At 41.3% G+C, this 16,089-nt stretch overlaps 1 protein-coding gene and 1 long non-coding RNA gene across 10 annotated transcripts in view; one reads left to right on the plus strand and one right to left on the minus strand.

Annotated features, from left to right (window-relative positions):
* LOC132540219 (uncharacterized) overlaps positions 1 to 16,089 on the plus strand; it is a 994,902-nt gene that overhangs the window by 158,344 nt on the left and 820,469 nt on the right. The gene's annotated exons all lie outside the window — the stretch shown is intronic.
* EBF1 (EBF transcription factor 1) overlaps positions 1 to 16,089 on the minus strand; it is a 433,103-nt gene that overhangs the window by 72,902 nt on the left and 344,112 nt on the right. For all 9 annotated transcript variants that reach the window (XM_060198065.1, XM_060198064.1, XM_060198063.1 and 6 more), the window contains exon 10: positions 15,530 to 15,656. In XM_060198065.1, the coding sequence (XP_060054048.1) occupies positions 15,530 to 15,656 (127 nt within the window). The remainder of the gene's footprint in view (positions 1 to 15,529; positions 15,657 to 16,089) is intronic.

The following is a 16,089-nucleotide window of genomic DNA, read 5'->3' on the forward strand; positions in this document are numbered from 1 at the left end:
GGGAAATATTAATTGACTACTGATATTAGTGTATTAAATTAGGTCTGATTTTAAATGAGCCACCCTTAGTTGCAGTTTGGGAAGTGGAATTTAATATATATTTTACTTTTTACTCTACTCATTATATTACATGTAGCATCAATGGACAAAACTGAGATCTCTCTCTCTCTTTCTGCTCTTCAACAACAATCCACAAGCCTTTTTAAGGAAGGTCTGGAAAAAATTCTTTTATTTGAATTCTAGCACAGACTCCAAAGAAAAGTCTCCTTGTACGATCTGGGAAAACTCCTTACGCAGAAGCCCCCCAGAATTGAGCAAAGTCTACAAAAGGACAAGATGTAGGAAACATCTTGGAATGGCATGTCTCTTCCACATCAATGGTGATAGTGTCACTTGAAGTTTTGGTTGGATATTGATTTCCTGTTTTTGTCAACAGGAAGGTAAGGACATAAATGAATAAAAGCAATGATGTCTATTTCTCATAATGGCTTTTTTTTTGGGGGGGGGAGTTAATCACTTCATAGGAGCCTAGTGAATCAAGCACTGTCTCATTCTTCTCTGAGGGCCTGCTCAAAGATCCATAGTGCTAAAGCACAGTCTTGCCAGGTGGCTCTGGGGGTGGCAGTTGAATGATTTCCAGATACCTGCAAAACAATTATTTCTTTACATATTTGTAAAGATGGAGTCTACTGACCAGCTAACTAGTAAATCCATTTGTATGGGAGTTATTTGACTCTGACTACAAATCTATCATGTGTTGGTGAAGGAAAGGTTCTTCCATAGCTGAGCCTCAACTGTCTCCTCTGCACAGTGGGAAGATGGGACTGAGAACTCTACCTCTGATATCCAGGTTTATAGGAGCCTGTCCTCTATAGTATGATGGAATTAGCTAGTAGTTGAGCATGGAATAAAGACTCTACACTGTGCTAAGTTTTTCAAATGAATTATCTAATTGAACTCCCATGGTGACCCTGTGAGAGATCATGCCCTCCAGCCAAGAGATAAGGCAACATTTCTCACAGTTAATAAGAATGTACCAGAAGATCAATTGCACTATCACTCAAGTCAGCATCTTTTCTTACTCTAGAGGTGTGCAGTCAGTTTCTCTATAGCTCAGTGTGACTATGAGGGGACTATACTCAGTGTGAAGGCAAGACCATTATGGACAGGTCAAAGGAAAGGATTATGGTAGGAAGATCATGTAACCAGGTGGTGGATTCTATAAGCCTAATTTTTATCAACAAGAAAACATCTACAACTTAGGTAATTAGGTTGTATTTTTTTATTGCCACCAGGATTATCACTGGTGCACAGTGCCTGCATGATGAATTCACCACTCTCTTGGTGGCCATTTTTTCTTTTTTCTTTATGTGATAGGACATAGAGGAATTTTGAGAGTGGAAGGGGAGATTGAGGAGAGAGAGAGAGAGAGAGAAAGAGAGAGACAGACAGACAGACAGCCTCAGTAGTTGCTTCACCACTCATGAAGCTTCCTCCTGCAGGTGGGGAGCAGGTGCTCAAATCCAGGTCCTTGCACACGGCAACTTGTGTGCTTAACCAGGTATGTCACCACCATTTAAGGTTCATAGTCCATAAACTAATGATCAAAATGTTCAGTAACTCCTTTATCCATCCTAATATTTATCGAGTACCCCCAGTCCATGCAGAGGCCCTTTGTATGACACTGAGAATATGGTGGTGAAAAGCAGAGAAGCATCTGTCCTCACCTCACAGAGCTCATACTGCAGCCTAAGACACACATGACCTACAGGCAGACAGATAAGCAATGCAGGCCCTGTTGGCTGATGGCAAGTGCTATGAGTAAAATTTTTATATGCCATACTAGTGTCAATGCTAGGGAAGGAGCCTAAGCTCTACAAGTCCCAGATCTAGAGCTACCAAAATAGGTCACTTGGGTGTGTGCTGCTCTACCATGTATACAACCAAGTTCAAGCCGGGCCCCAGCAACCTTGAAAGAAGCTTTGATGCTGTGGTTTCTTTCCTTCTCTTTATTTCTGCCTCTCTGTATCTATCTAAAATAAAAAAAAAATCCAGATTATCTTTAAGTTAAAAAAGGATGCCCCAAATCTAGTTAGTGGATTATATTCATAGGAAACAGGAAGAATGGAGAAAAACAAGTGTATCTCTTCTTTATTGATGTAAAATGATAAAATAGCAATTAATATAATCAATTATTTGGAGGACTATGAATCTAGTATAAGAGCCACACTTAGTTAAACTTAATGATTTTTAAATGGTGGCCCAGGAGGTGGCATAGTGGAAAAAGCACTGAACTCTCTCTCTCTCTTTCTCTCTCTCTTTCCCTCCCAATCTTTTGTCAATATCTATGTTCTATCAAATAAGGTAAATATAGATACACATATATAATATATATTATATATAATAACCCTCCAGGGTTATTGTTGGGGCTTGGTACCTGCACTATGAATTCACTGCTCCTGGAGGCCATTTTTCCCATTTTGTTGCCATTGTTGTTATTATTGTTATTGTTGTTGTTGTTGATAGGACAGACCTGCCTCACTGCTTGTAGGTGGGAAGCTAGGGGCTCAAATCAGGATCCTTATGACAGTCCTTGTGCTTCAACCATGTGTGTTTAACCCGCTGTGTTACCGCCTGACCCCCAAGATAAATATTTTTAAAAAGAAATATCCAACAGAAATTCTCCAATTAAATGGATGGTCTCCACCTGCACTTTCAGTAGCCCTCTTAAGAGGCCAAGCATATTTTACTTATGGCACAATGCTCAGTTCATAACAGGAACCACATGGGGCACAGGAGCCACTAGTCAGACAGAAGTGTCAACACAATAAATTATATGGAGAACATTTCCTTCAAATACAACCCCCTCCTTATATCTCTCAATGATGGCAGTGTTCTTATGATAAGATGCTTTCCTAATTAAGTCACTATAATTATCACTTTATTTATTTGATAGAGACAGAAACCAGTAGAGGAAGGCAGATAGAGAGGAAGAGAGAAAGGGAGACACCTGTAGCACTGCTTTACCATTCATGAAGCTTTCCTCCTTTAGGTGGAGAACAGGGGCTTGACCTTGGATCCCTGAATTTAGTAATGTGTGCATTAAACTGAGTGTGTCACTCACTGCCCTTCACTTAAGCTATTTTTCCTAAGTGCTGTGGGGACATGAAATGAACTTACTATAATTGATGATGACCTGGGGATGATGCTTCCAGAGATCATTTGGTGTAACTAGTCAACACAAAAGGTAAGGTTAGAAAAATAACCTAAGGGGCCAGGTGGTGGCACACCTGGATGAACACACATGGTACAGTGCTCAAGGACCTGGGTTCAAGCCCCTGGTCTCCACCTGCAGAGGAAAAGCTTTGAAAGTAGTGAAGTAGGGCTGCAGGTATCCTCTTTCTTTTCCCCTCTCTGTCTCCACCACCTTCTAGATTTCTGGCTGTCTCTATCCAATAAATAAAGATAATAAAAAAAGAACAGAAAAATAACCTAATTCCAGTGATATTTCCTAAGAGATTAGACTTTTGCCACTACAAGTATACAAAGCAAATCTTGTATAGATTCATTTTAAAAACATGGCTAAGAGCCATTATATTTGGATATGTAAATATAGCAAATGGTTACTTATGGTTTAGGGTAAAATGTTCAGTGAAAACTTTCTACAAAAGAGAGATATATTTCAGAAAATTTAGAATTAGATGTGATTATAAAAATGGCCTGAGTTTTGCTATCAAAGGTGTCTAGGACAAGTTTGACCCACCTCTTGTTTTTCAAGAAATAGGTCAGATAGAAGTTTCTGGCCTCTCCTGTTACCAATGTCCTTAAAGAAGGACTGGAATGTGGATCTCAACACAGCTTGGCTTGCTTATATTCAGTGCACTGTGGATGGTCATAAAACATCTTTTTTATTACCATGACAGTAAAAATAACAGTAGAAAATGTTGTTTGTAAATTAGGTGTTTTTAAATATCCATGCATAACTCAATATCTGAGTTGCTATTAAGTACATGTGTCAAAGTATACTGATATCTAAAAATATCTACATGGTTAATTTGGCTAGTAGAAACTTGTTGTTTAAAAATATCTGCTACTATATAAAAATAAGAGAATGATTAAGTAATTTGTAATGCAGCTAGAACATGGACTATTACTCATTAAAATGTATTTAGGAGGAATTTGAACTAACAGAGGATATGTTTCCTTTATAATTTAAATTACAAGGCAGAATACAAGATTAAATAGACATTGTGACTTACTCAGATAAAAATAGCTAATAAGACACAAAGAAAAATATTGGAAGTTCTGAAAACATTAACTGATTGTCAAGGAGGAATCTCTTTAGATTAATCTGTTTTTAAAGGTTTCTCTGTGAAGATGCATCATATAGATTTATCTTTGTATAAATGTATGTATTTTTAAGTAGAGATAGAGAGGTAGAGGTAAAGAATGAAAGAAACCATAGTACCAAAGCTTCCTTTAATGCAATGGGGGCTGGGCCCAAAGCTGTGTTGTGTTCATGACACAGCAGCACATTGTCCAGCTGAACTGTTTCACTTCCCCTGAATTGTATGAAGAGGATATGGTTTGGTTTAAAAAGGTAGGGCTCCAGTTCCTGCCCACCTAGTGTCTCCTCTCACCAACAGTCTAACTCAAAAAGCATCACTCAATCCCCAAACTGAATAAGCACAAATAACCTACCACCCCCACCCTCAGGAGGTCTACCACAGCACAGGTTTTATAATCCCTGGACCAAGGTTCAAATCCTACATCTTCCAGTTAGAAACCATAGAACCCTAAGATATCACCTCACCTTACTAATAAGAAAGCTTACCTTACCCAGATTCTCAGAGGAAACTGTTTGACATTTCAATAGTGCAAAGAGGAATTAGGCGAGTGTGCAGTGTAAAGTGTGTGGACAGGGGGATATAACAGAAGGAAAGTGAGAAAGACTGAAGTCCACTGGAGTAAAGAATCCCTAGGGGGGAAGAGAGAAAATGGGAGTTCCACATATTAGTGAAAAAACACCAGTCCTGGACCAGGACTTGGTTACCTCCTCATCAGTGAGAACTTGGGATTTCATTTCAGAAAAGTTAAGTGTCTGGTATGAGTCTGGGCCCCTGTTCACTTAGATGAAGCATGGTGCTGCCTCACACACCATGTGCAGAGATGGGGATGTTAATGGAGTTCACTGAGCCCCCAGATGTGATTCAGGCTGAGGAAAGCTCCAGACTAGTGAGGTGCTGGGCTGGGGGCTGGTCCCAAGCTCAGAGACATCAGACTCTCAGACTACAGGCTCAGTGGGAGCAGTTTATGAAACCAAGCAGGAATGGCCACCACAGACGTGGGCCCTATGCTGTGGGGGTTTTGAGAACAAATGAGACACGTACCTTACAATTTAAGGTGTTTGTGCTTAATTTAGAATACAAGTATGTATTTAGGGTTCTAGGGAGGTATGATGTGATGGTCAGAGACAACAGAAGCTTTTAAAACCCATAGCATCCTGATGTGCATGATACACTCCTAAATGAAACAAACAAACAAACAAACAAAAAATTACAGACTATTTTTGCAAAGTAGCCCCTCTTTTGGTAATGAAACAGATACATATACAAGGGTTCACAGCTAACATTAAGTGTGTGTGTGTGTGTATTTTAAGCTAGTAGAAATGTGGAAAATTTTAATCTATATTAATCATTGGCTGGCTTCAGTGGGCAATTCACACCCTAGTTAGCAGCAAGCAGAAAGACTAACATGGATCCCTCCTAAAACATACACTGGAAGAGAAACAAAAGATAACACACTCCCCCACCAAGCATTTGCAATAAATGAATAGATACCCAGAGGAAACAGTAGAAAAAGGACATTTCCTCCTGTTCCTCTTCTGCCTCCATCCTCTATGTATCCAAAGATTCACTATATATAGTTAAAAAAAAATGTGAGGGTTAGTCTATCATGATTCTGGGTGCAAAACAAATACAAAAGCCTTGAAAACCTCCACATGGCTTATTGGCTTTGAAACCCAAATCGTGTTATATCATACTAAATAGATTAGAGGTCCAAGACTTTATAGTATTGCATTCCATTGGCAAGAATACATATAAAGTTCAGCTCCTACCTTTGTTGTTAATAGCTTTCTAATCCCTGGCCAGAAATTTATAGTTTAGAAATGGCAACACATCTTAAAGATTAAAGCCATGTGACAAATAGTTCATGTCCCTTAATAACCAAATCACATGCCTTAGATTGGGGAAGCTTATCTGCTTTTCTCCTTCTATACGGTTTCATTGGTAGGAAATACTTTATATCCCTATTACATGAATGATGAATGGGGCCATTGGTTATGGTCTGTTATTTGCTAGGCTGTAGTCAATATGTTTTCTTTGGACAGGGATTTCTGTGATTTATCTACCCTCAAGCCTTATCACTTATTAACTCTGAGTAGACAGGAAAAAGCCAAGGTTGTATATAAGGCCTCGTGGCCATTTAGACCTCTAATGTCAGGGAAATATTCTTTTTAATGATCCCGTTACACTAGCTACTCAAGTCCTGATTACACTCTACTCCAAAGTGGAAATAAAGGTCATATTTCTTGGAAAGTATGTATGTAAAATATGCAAAATAACACACCACCCTCTGACTGGCTTTATTCCCCATAGAAAGGTGTTTTATAGATGTCCTAGAAATACAGTGGGAACTTGGCATGATTCCTGCTGCAGGGGTCCCTGTAACAGCACCAGCAGTATTTAACTCTGCAAACGGGTGGGCATCAATAGCCATATTCACAGCCATGCTGATCAGGAGTAAGTGTACTTTGTAGGGGGGGGGGGAAATCCTCCCCTTTCAGTTGAGAAAAGGCAAAGAAACCAACCCTTAGAAGCCCAACAGCCCCAAGAATAAACACATAACCTGGGCCTGGAATGCTCTTCTTTGTGTGTAAGTGGCTCCTTGGGAGTAATGGTCAAGACATGTGGTGGGAGGAGCCTGTCTGTGTCTCTCTTTTCTTGGGGCTTGTCCTATTATGAGGCTGGGCAAGTGCTCCTGGGGACACCCAGAAGAAGGTGGGTGAGTCCCTATGGCTGAGGAAGCCCAAATTCTGGTCCCTCTTTTTTTTTTTTTTTTTTAAGAGACAGGGGATAGTGAGAGTGAAAAAGACCACAGCTTCTTCTTCTTCTTCTTCTTCTTCTTTTTTGTTTTTTTTTTTACTATTATTTCATTTTTAAAAAAATTTTTTTTTGGCTTCCATGATTATTGCTGGGGCTCAGTGCCTGTAATACAAATCCACTGCTCATGGAGGCTATTTTCCCCCTTTTGTTGGCCTTGTTGTTTATCAATGTTGTTGTTGTTGTAATTGTTATTATTACTGTCATTGTTGTTGGACAGGACAGAGAGAAATCAAGAGAGGAGGGGAGACAGAGAGGAGGAGAAAAAGATAGACACATGCAGACCTGCTTCACCACTTGTGAAGCGACTCCCCTGCAGGTGGGGGGCCTGGGGCTCGAACTGGGATCCTTACCCGGTCCATGCACTTCGCACCATGTGTGCTTAAACTGTTGTGCTACCACCTGGCCCCCTCACAGCTTCTTTCAATCTGGAGGGAGCCAGCCTTTAACCTGGGTTGTGCACATGGCAAAGCAGTGTACTCTCTAAGTGAGCTATGTTGCTGGCTCAGATCTGGTCTTCTTAGGCCCTCTTGTCCCCTCACCACCATAATCCACCCATCTCCAGGTTCTGCCTACTTTCCTCCTTAAATATATAGATGTTTAAAGATGTATATATTTATTTGGCACTGCTCCAGCTACATTTATTTATTAATGAGAAAGGGAGAATGGGGGAGAGATAGAACAAGAGCATCACTTTGGCACATGTAGTGCCAGTAGTCAAACTTATGACTTCATATTGAAGGGTTTAAAGCTTTATTCACAATAGCAACTCCAGGCTGCTCACTTTCCTTGTTAGAGAACTCACGTACCTCCTTTATTCCTCCTCTACCTATAACCAACACCCCCCACCACCACTACCACCAAATCAGAGTCACCCTGTCTCATTCCTAAACTGCTACTTCACTGACATTCTCTCAGATTTTCCAACATCTATTCTGTTATCCTCTGTTCCTTCTAGCCTTAGGGCTACCCCCATGCCATTCTGCTCATGTTTACCTATTATTCCTGGTACTTCTAATTTCGTTCATTGCTCTAATAGCAAGGGAAGCCAAGGGCCTGGATTAACATGACTTCTCATAGACTGGCTTCTGTCTGCTTCTCTTCTCTCACCTCTCCTGGCATCCTCTCTTTTTTTAATATTTATTTATTCCCTTTTGTTGCTCTTGCTGTTTTATTGTTGTTGTTATTGATGTTGTTATTGTTGGATAGGACAGAGAGAAATGGAGAGAGGAGGGGAAGACAGAGAGGCGGAGTGAAAGACAGACACCTGCAGACCTGTTTCAGTGCCTGTGAAGCGACTCCCCTGCAGGTGGGGAGCCAGGGGTTCAAACCAGGATCCTTATACTGGTCCTTGCACTTTGTACCACCTGCACCTAATCTGCTGCGCTACCGCCCGGCTCCCAGCATTCTCTTGACTTTTTCAGCCTACCTGGAATGTCAACAGCCTCCTAATAGACCCCCCCTTTCCTCTCATTCAAGGTCTCTCACATTTTCAAGCCTCAGGTATGACAGCCATTTTGCATAACTGTCATACTGTCCCTCCATCCCTATAGGCCAGGTTAACTCTTAATTGGCCTCCCCATCTCAGCTCATGCATCCTTTGGAGAGGGAAAAAGTCTTCCTACTTGATTGGCATGGGTTATGTTGTTATGTGCTTGTTTGGGATTCTTGTTCCTTGTTCTTCTCTTTCTGGAGTAGGTTTAAGGAAGTGAACTGATGAAAGTTCCCTCTTTGACTATCAAATCGGTGAGCACAGGGGATGTACCTGGTTCTATTCAACACTTCTTTATAATGCTGCCTAGAGCTATCTTAGAACATGACTTAGACATTTTCAAACATTGTTGAGAATTGAGCTGGTGCTCCAGAAATAACTGTGAGATGAGTCAATAAAATAATTAAAAGAACATTTATAAATGTGAAGATTCGAAGTTTATCCAGATAAAGCTTTCAAAATGCTTATGACAACATTCAGAAGCTTTGATAAAAAGAAAATAAACTAAATGAACAATTACTCATGAGAGAAAAAGCGAGAGAGAAGGGTGAGAGAGAGATCCAATCCCTTATTTTCTTTTCTGTTGGAGTAGGAGTCAAGAATGAGAACTCAAGTCTCTTGATTCCTACTCTAATGCCTAGAAAAAAGCATCGTCTCTCACCATGGGAAAAGCTTATACAGACAACTCCAACCAAAAATGTGCTCCAGGGAACAGTCCTTCCTTAGATTCTCAACAGAGACATCCCATTATTGGCATCCGTTGTTTGAATTCACTTTTGTGGGAGGCTCATACAGCACCAGGCATGGTCAGGAGCCCACTATATATGCTGACCCTCTTCTCAGATGTAGGACCTATCAAATATCAAATATCTCCACTTTAGCAATATAAAAATTCAGAGTCTACCCAAATTAAGCCTTTAAAATGCTTAGGGGCATTTAGAAGTGCTTTAGGAAAGGAAGTAAAATCAGAGAACATATTTTTAAAAATAAACACTAATAAAGAGAGATTCAACCCTATGTAGCTTTTTTTTTAATTTATTTTCTGACTTATGGTGGTGCTGGGGATTGAATTTGGGACTTTGGAGCCTCAGACATATATATAACCACTATACTATCTCTCTTGCCTGAAATTTTCTTTTTTTTCTTTCTCTTTCTCTCTCTCTCCCTTCCTTCCTTCCTTTCCTTTCCTTCTTAATCAATTTATTCATTGGATAGAGATAGAGAGAAATTGAGGAAGAAGGAAAAGATAGAGAGGGAGAGAGAAAAAGACACCTACAATAATGCACCACTGCTTGTGAAGCATCTCCCCTGTAGGTGGAGAACCTGGAGCTTGGAGCCCTTATGTATTGTAACATGTGCACTCTAATGGCTGCAACACTGCCTAACCCCCACCCCCACTGTATTTTCTTTAACAGAAATGAAAATTATTGTGTTTTACATGTGAAAAGGAATAGATTTCTAATTAACAGCTATTATTTGCATTCCCTGTCATCTAGAGCATAGAAATCAATGGGGAGCCATTGATCTTGGGCAATATGTCAATCAATTGTTAGAGAATACCTATTGTAAGTAAGAGAGCCAAGTTGCTTTAACACAGTGGACCAAATATAACCAGGGCAAGGTAGCATTTCCATATGGCAATGATCTGTCTATTATAGAGCAAGACAGCTAAAGGCATAAGGATGTGAAGGATGTAGGATGTGATCTTAGCACATACTATAAGGGATCCAAGGACACAGCCTTTTCTGATCTATCAAGGTCACCTGGGTCATCTTAACCAGCGCCTGCCATTTGGAAGCAATGCATCCTAGATCTGAAAGAGCCTGTTGGAGCTATGGCTCTCAAGCCTCCTTAGCCTCAGACCCAGGCTCTGGCCACCAATGACAACACTTCAAAAAGGAAACCTGAGCTGGTACAACACAGTGGTTATGCAAAGACTTCCATACCTGAGGCTCTGAAGTCCCAGGTTCAATCTTCACCTAGCACCATCACTAGCCAGAACTGAGCAGTGCTCTTTTCTCTTTATCTCTCTTTCATTAAAATAAATGAATAAATAAATATTTTTAAAAGAAAAGAAAGGAAACCTGATTTGAGCTGGATGTTTTTATGGGATGCCTGTGATCAAACCCAAGGTCTCATGCATATGCATGAGCACTGAACCAGCTTTGCTCTTCTGCCTTATTAGAATGGGGGGGAGAGGGAGAGAGAGAAATAGAGAGGGGGCAAGGAGAGGGAAGGAGGGAGGGAGGGAGGGAGAGAGAGAGAGAGAGAGAGAGAGAGAGAGAGAGAAAGCATGCTAAGCACTGAACTACCACCTATGGTTTCTCCTTCTGCTCCCATGTGGTTCCAGAGATGGAACCCACTGTCTGATGCAGGGCACAGTGAACTATGAGAGCCAAACTGACAGGGTGGGCTACATCTTATGGACAGTGAGCATACAGGGAAGCTTCCTCTACAGGATAATGTTAGCAGAGTGACTTGCCAGAAGCTTCCTCTGGCAAAAATTAGTGTATAAGGCTAAAGGACATTAGATTCATTAGGTGCAAACTCTACTTCTTCCTTAAAAATGATGACTTCGTTTTTCACAGGAAGGAAGACTTCATTTATATAGGAGATTTCCAAGAGCTAGAGGCAGACAATCCTGGCATAAAACTGCTTGGACCTGGAGCTGAGGCTAATTATAATGCTTATGAAAGGTACTAGGAATCAGAGAAGATATATTTGGCATGGAAACAAGTTGTGTTAGTCCTGGCAGTGTGTGGGGGGGATCAACACTAGAGAACTTTACAAGTCTGCCATTTTGAAATGTTGCGGATGGAAAATAAATGAAGTATGAAGGCTGTTGGGACAGCTTAGCTGGGAGGGTGGCTACCTTGTCAGGTGTGAACCTAGGTTAGAGCTACATGGGAGCATTATGGTACTGGCAGAAGCTTCAGTGCTAAGTATGGAGTCTCTCTCTCTCTCTCCCTCTCTCTCTCTCTCTCTCTCTCTCTCTCTCTCTCTCCCTCCCACCCTCCCTCCCTCCCTCCCTCCCTCCCTCCCTTCATTCCTCCTTCCTTCTAAACAAAAAAAGTCAGCATGGAGTAGTGAAGCCCTAGCGATGATCAAAGAAAAAAAAAGTGAAAAAATGAAGTGAGCTTGTGTGGGTGGACAGAGAGGAACTGGACATTTATCATCACCATGCTCAAATGCCAACAACAGAGAAGTGTCATGGCCCCTTTGCACCCAGGGAGGAAATATGACAAGCAGAGAGGTAAACTGAGTCAATCTGAGGGGCTGCTGGCAGCACCAATCATGGACATGTGACCCTGGGCAAGGGGCTCAATGCCTACAAGCCAGAGGCCTGTGGGGAGTTCACCAAGGAGAAGTGCTGCTGCCCTTCTGGTGTGAAAAATGAATGCTAGTTGCCACTTGCTATATTAGTGGGGGAATTGGGAATCCAGTTTCATCAAAATGTTCTTAAATGTATGTGATATACTGAGTCCTCTTGTCTCCAGCCCCCAGTGCAAGATGATACCAGAAGGGGCCTCTAGCCCTGTTTTAAACTCCCTGCAACCACTTGTAGGTGCAGGGCACCCCCAGAATTCTCTCTTCCTTCTCCACAGCTCTGCCAGCCTTACAAAACTCCTCACTTGTATCTTTGATCTTAATTTCCATCTGATACAGGTTTCCTGAGAACTCATTTTTGAAATTCATGGCAACTTTTTTCAATGGGTTGGAAAAAAAAAAAAAGAAGAAGAAGAAAGCCCAAACAATGAAGGAGTCCCAGGCTATTTTCTTTTGAGAATTTAAGTAATTTAACGGGGATGCTTTAAAAAAAAGAGTTTATGGCCAGGTGGCTCCAGGGGATATTTTGGTGAATACTGATTAAAAATAATTTCTTCTAAATGAGACCTGACCACAGAATGAAGCCATTAACAGGGGGGCAGGGGGGCTGTCACCAAGGCGGAACCACACCTGACTACCTCTCCCACCTCCAGCTACACACTCCTTTGCTCCTTGGGCCGCTTCTCCTTTTCTGGCTCCTAAGAACAGAGCAGAGCAGCCGCCAGCAAGGCCTACATGTTTTTGGCCCAAAAAAACAGAGTCCCAACTCCTCTGAGAAAACATTTGGCCTCTGTGGTTTTGTAATATGTTCCAGAACACCAAGTTCAGCGAGGAACGCGGTGGAAAGACTCCCAGCCCTCGGAACGACGGTGGGGAATGTTACAGTATCACCAGTTTCAATTGGTCGTCTTCCTCCAGGCCCATAATGAGGCTTGTAAAAAAAAAAAAAAATAGTGCTATGTGGAAGTTCTCATGGGAAAAATGAATGGCAAGAAATCCTGACTTTAAAAGAAACAGCTAATCCGTGAGTTTGATTGTTCTTCAAAACTTACGCTGAGCCAATGAGCCTAATTAAAACCACTTGGCCTACTTCTATAAAGCATCCTCGCCTGCTCTCTGCTTCGTTTGTATACACCACAAAACTCCAGATAGACTTTTTCTTTTTTTTTTTTTTTTTAAGTGCTCACTAACAAAGTGCTGACTTTGTTGGGATGGCTGAGCTAATTTCTTGAACTCAGTGTGAAACCTTAGCTAAACAAAATTGTGGTAATTTTCCTTAATTTGTAAAAGTGATTGGAGTGCAAACAAAATTTTCCTCTTGGGTCAATCCTATAATTTTCAATTAACTAAAACTAATCGTCGGGCAGGCAGCAAACCTGCATTTTGTTTAAAGGACCGAGAGGCCTTTCAAGGGTCAGAGTGCATTAGTTGTCTTTATAATTTTGAGAAAGAAAGAGTCAGAGAGATTAAGAAATGTGGCTGGTTTGGTTGCTAGTGCTGTAACAGAAAGGAAAGATAGCTTGAGAGCAAACATCACAACAAAAGAAAACCCAGCCATTTGATCACATAGTTAGGATGAGAGTTAACTGGGTTGTTCCTTCACTGCTCTGGAGCCTCTATGACATGTCTCTATAACTGTCCCTTGGACTTATTGGGCTTCACTGCTCTGGGCTGACTTTTTCAGATAGAGATAAACAGAGGTGGGTGAGCTGGGGGAGGGAGAGACTACAGCACTGAAGCTTCCTCCAATCAGTAGGGGCCAGACTGGAACTTGGGTCATTCATATAACAAAGAAGACACACTATCAGGGACCAGTGGTTGCACACCTGGTTGAGTGCACACATTACAGTGCACAAGGACCTAGGTTCAAGCCCCCAGTCTCCACCTGCAGGGGGAAAACTTCACAAATGGTGAAGCAGGGCTGCAGGTATCTCTTTGCCCCTCTCTCTCTCTATTTCCAACCTCCTCTCAATTTCTGGCTGTCGCTAGCCAATAAATAAATAAGGATAATTTTTAAAATTTTTTTTAAAAGACATACTATCCAAGTAAGCTGTTTTCTGGATCTTTGGACCTAATCTGAGCTCCTGGTCCTTTACTGACTAACCTTGAGGACCTGATGGCAGCTACTTCCATTCCAAGGGGAATGGCTCCTACACATAGAGCCAAGAGTGGGCCAAGAGTGAAGTACCAGTGGCCTGTCTAGAAAAACAGATTCCCAAGCCTCTGACTCCAGATCTACACTGTAAGGCATTTGGGTGTCTGGTTCAAATATCATGACCTGCAGATGTCTTAATATACACCCAGGACACTTGGACAGTGATTCCTGGGTTTCCACAGAGAACCCACTGACTCTGACTCTGTTTATGTGGACCAGAAGGAATTCTTACCCTATCTGTAACCCTCACTTCCTACTACAAAGCAAATCTATGTGCCAAGGCTATTTTTTGAGAGCAAAATGGAGCTCGAGCAAAGAAGACACTATCCTAGAATTAAAATGTGGAGGCTGCCAACTGTCTTGAATATAAATGCCATGACCAGGCTAGAAGTTGTCTTGTTTGTAAAAATATTTGCCTGCCCAATAAATTAAATAAGCTACCAAGCAAATGGCCTAGAGACTCTAGACAGCCTGTGGCTCTCTCCTCCCCACCCTATTCCACTACCCCCCCTATTTCTCATGCTAAAGTCTTTAGGCAGCTAATTAATTCCTTACCACTGATACTGTCCTTCATTGTGAATGTCTCAAAACGAATTCTTAAGTAACAATGGTAACAAAGCTGCTCATTTGACTGTATATATGACAAAATGAAGAAAGAAAGCAGGTCTTCACAGAAACTGGATTGAGAAGTAAAACACTGCTGACAGGCATGCAAATTAGAGACTCTTTAGACAAACAAAAATGGGAAAATTTTCTAATCTGGCAATGCCATTATTCAAAGGGCATGAGGATACTAAATCAGAAGGTTAAATGCACCCTATATTCAAGGCAGCACTATTCACAATAATCAAAATATGAAAGAGCCTAGATACTCAATGACAGGTGATTTGATAAAGAAGTTACAACATTTATATTCAATGGAATACTAGTCTGCAATCAAAAAAAAGATGAGATTATATCATTTTGGAATAAAAAGATAGAACCAGAGGTGATTATGTTAAGTGAAATAAAAGGTGAAGGAAATGATGGTTTCTCTCAATGTAGAATGTAGGAGACTAAAACAAATGCACTTTCAATGAAAAAGTAAACTCTCTCTTGAACTCTGTTATAAGTATGGTAGTTATTAGTGATGGGGTGGGGAGGACTCTGAACTGTGGAGGGTGTGGTAACTTATACACCATAAATCCACGTGTCGCAGTATGAAATTATACCCTTAAAAATCTTTAAACTTTGTAAAAAAAAAAAAAAAAGCAGCATTAAATCACTAATATAAAATGAAGAATACAACTATTGAGAAAGAAAAGTACAACCTGAACTTGAATGTGGATAAGAAAGAAAAAAGGGCTGGTGAAGCCTGGGCAGCTCTGTGTCTGCTGTGGCCATGGGCCTTACCTGTGTAGATGAATCTTCCTGGTGTCCCTTTGCAGAACTGCTTGGACTTGTAGGACAGTGTGACTTCCACCACTCCGGGGATATGCCGTGGTGGGGTCTGCACGCGGATAGCATGGGGAGTGATCAACTGGAAGAGAAGACACCAGAGGGAGAAGTTGTCACTGCTGCTCTTAGATGCTCTCAGAAAACACAGTGTGCAAGCACAACATTAAGTTGCTCTGTTGGGAGGCAGTCTGGAGGAAACCTGCATTGAGGATACTTCCCTGTGCTCAGTGTACAGCCCTGACAGTGTTATCTGAGACCCCCTCACTGCAGGAGTTTTATTTCCTGGACTGAAAGGGAGAACTGGCCATGTAAAGTGATTTATCCACTACAGGATATCCTCTTGGGAAAAAAAATCTGTTTGAAGCAGACACCCAAATCAGAGCTGGGTTCTGCATTCCCCTCCTGAAATTGTGGGGGCCTGGTATTTGAAATGAGCCTTCTACATGGGGAAACTGAGGTGGGAACTCAGTGGGCCAGCCCTATCAGTTGCATTGTACACATAAGAAATGCCCCTG

Source organism: Erinaceus europaeus, chromosome 9, assembly GCF_950295315.1.
Source record: "Erinaceus europaeus chromosome 9, mEriEur2.1, whole genome shotgun sequence".
Classification (NCBI taxonomy): domain Eukaryota; kingdom Metazoa; phylum Chordata; class Mammalia; order Eulipotyphla; family Erinaceidae; genus Erinaceus; species Erinaceus europaeus.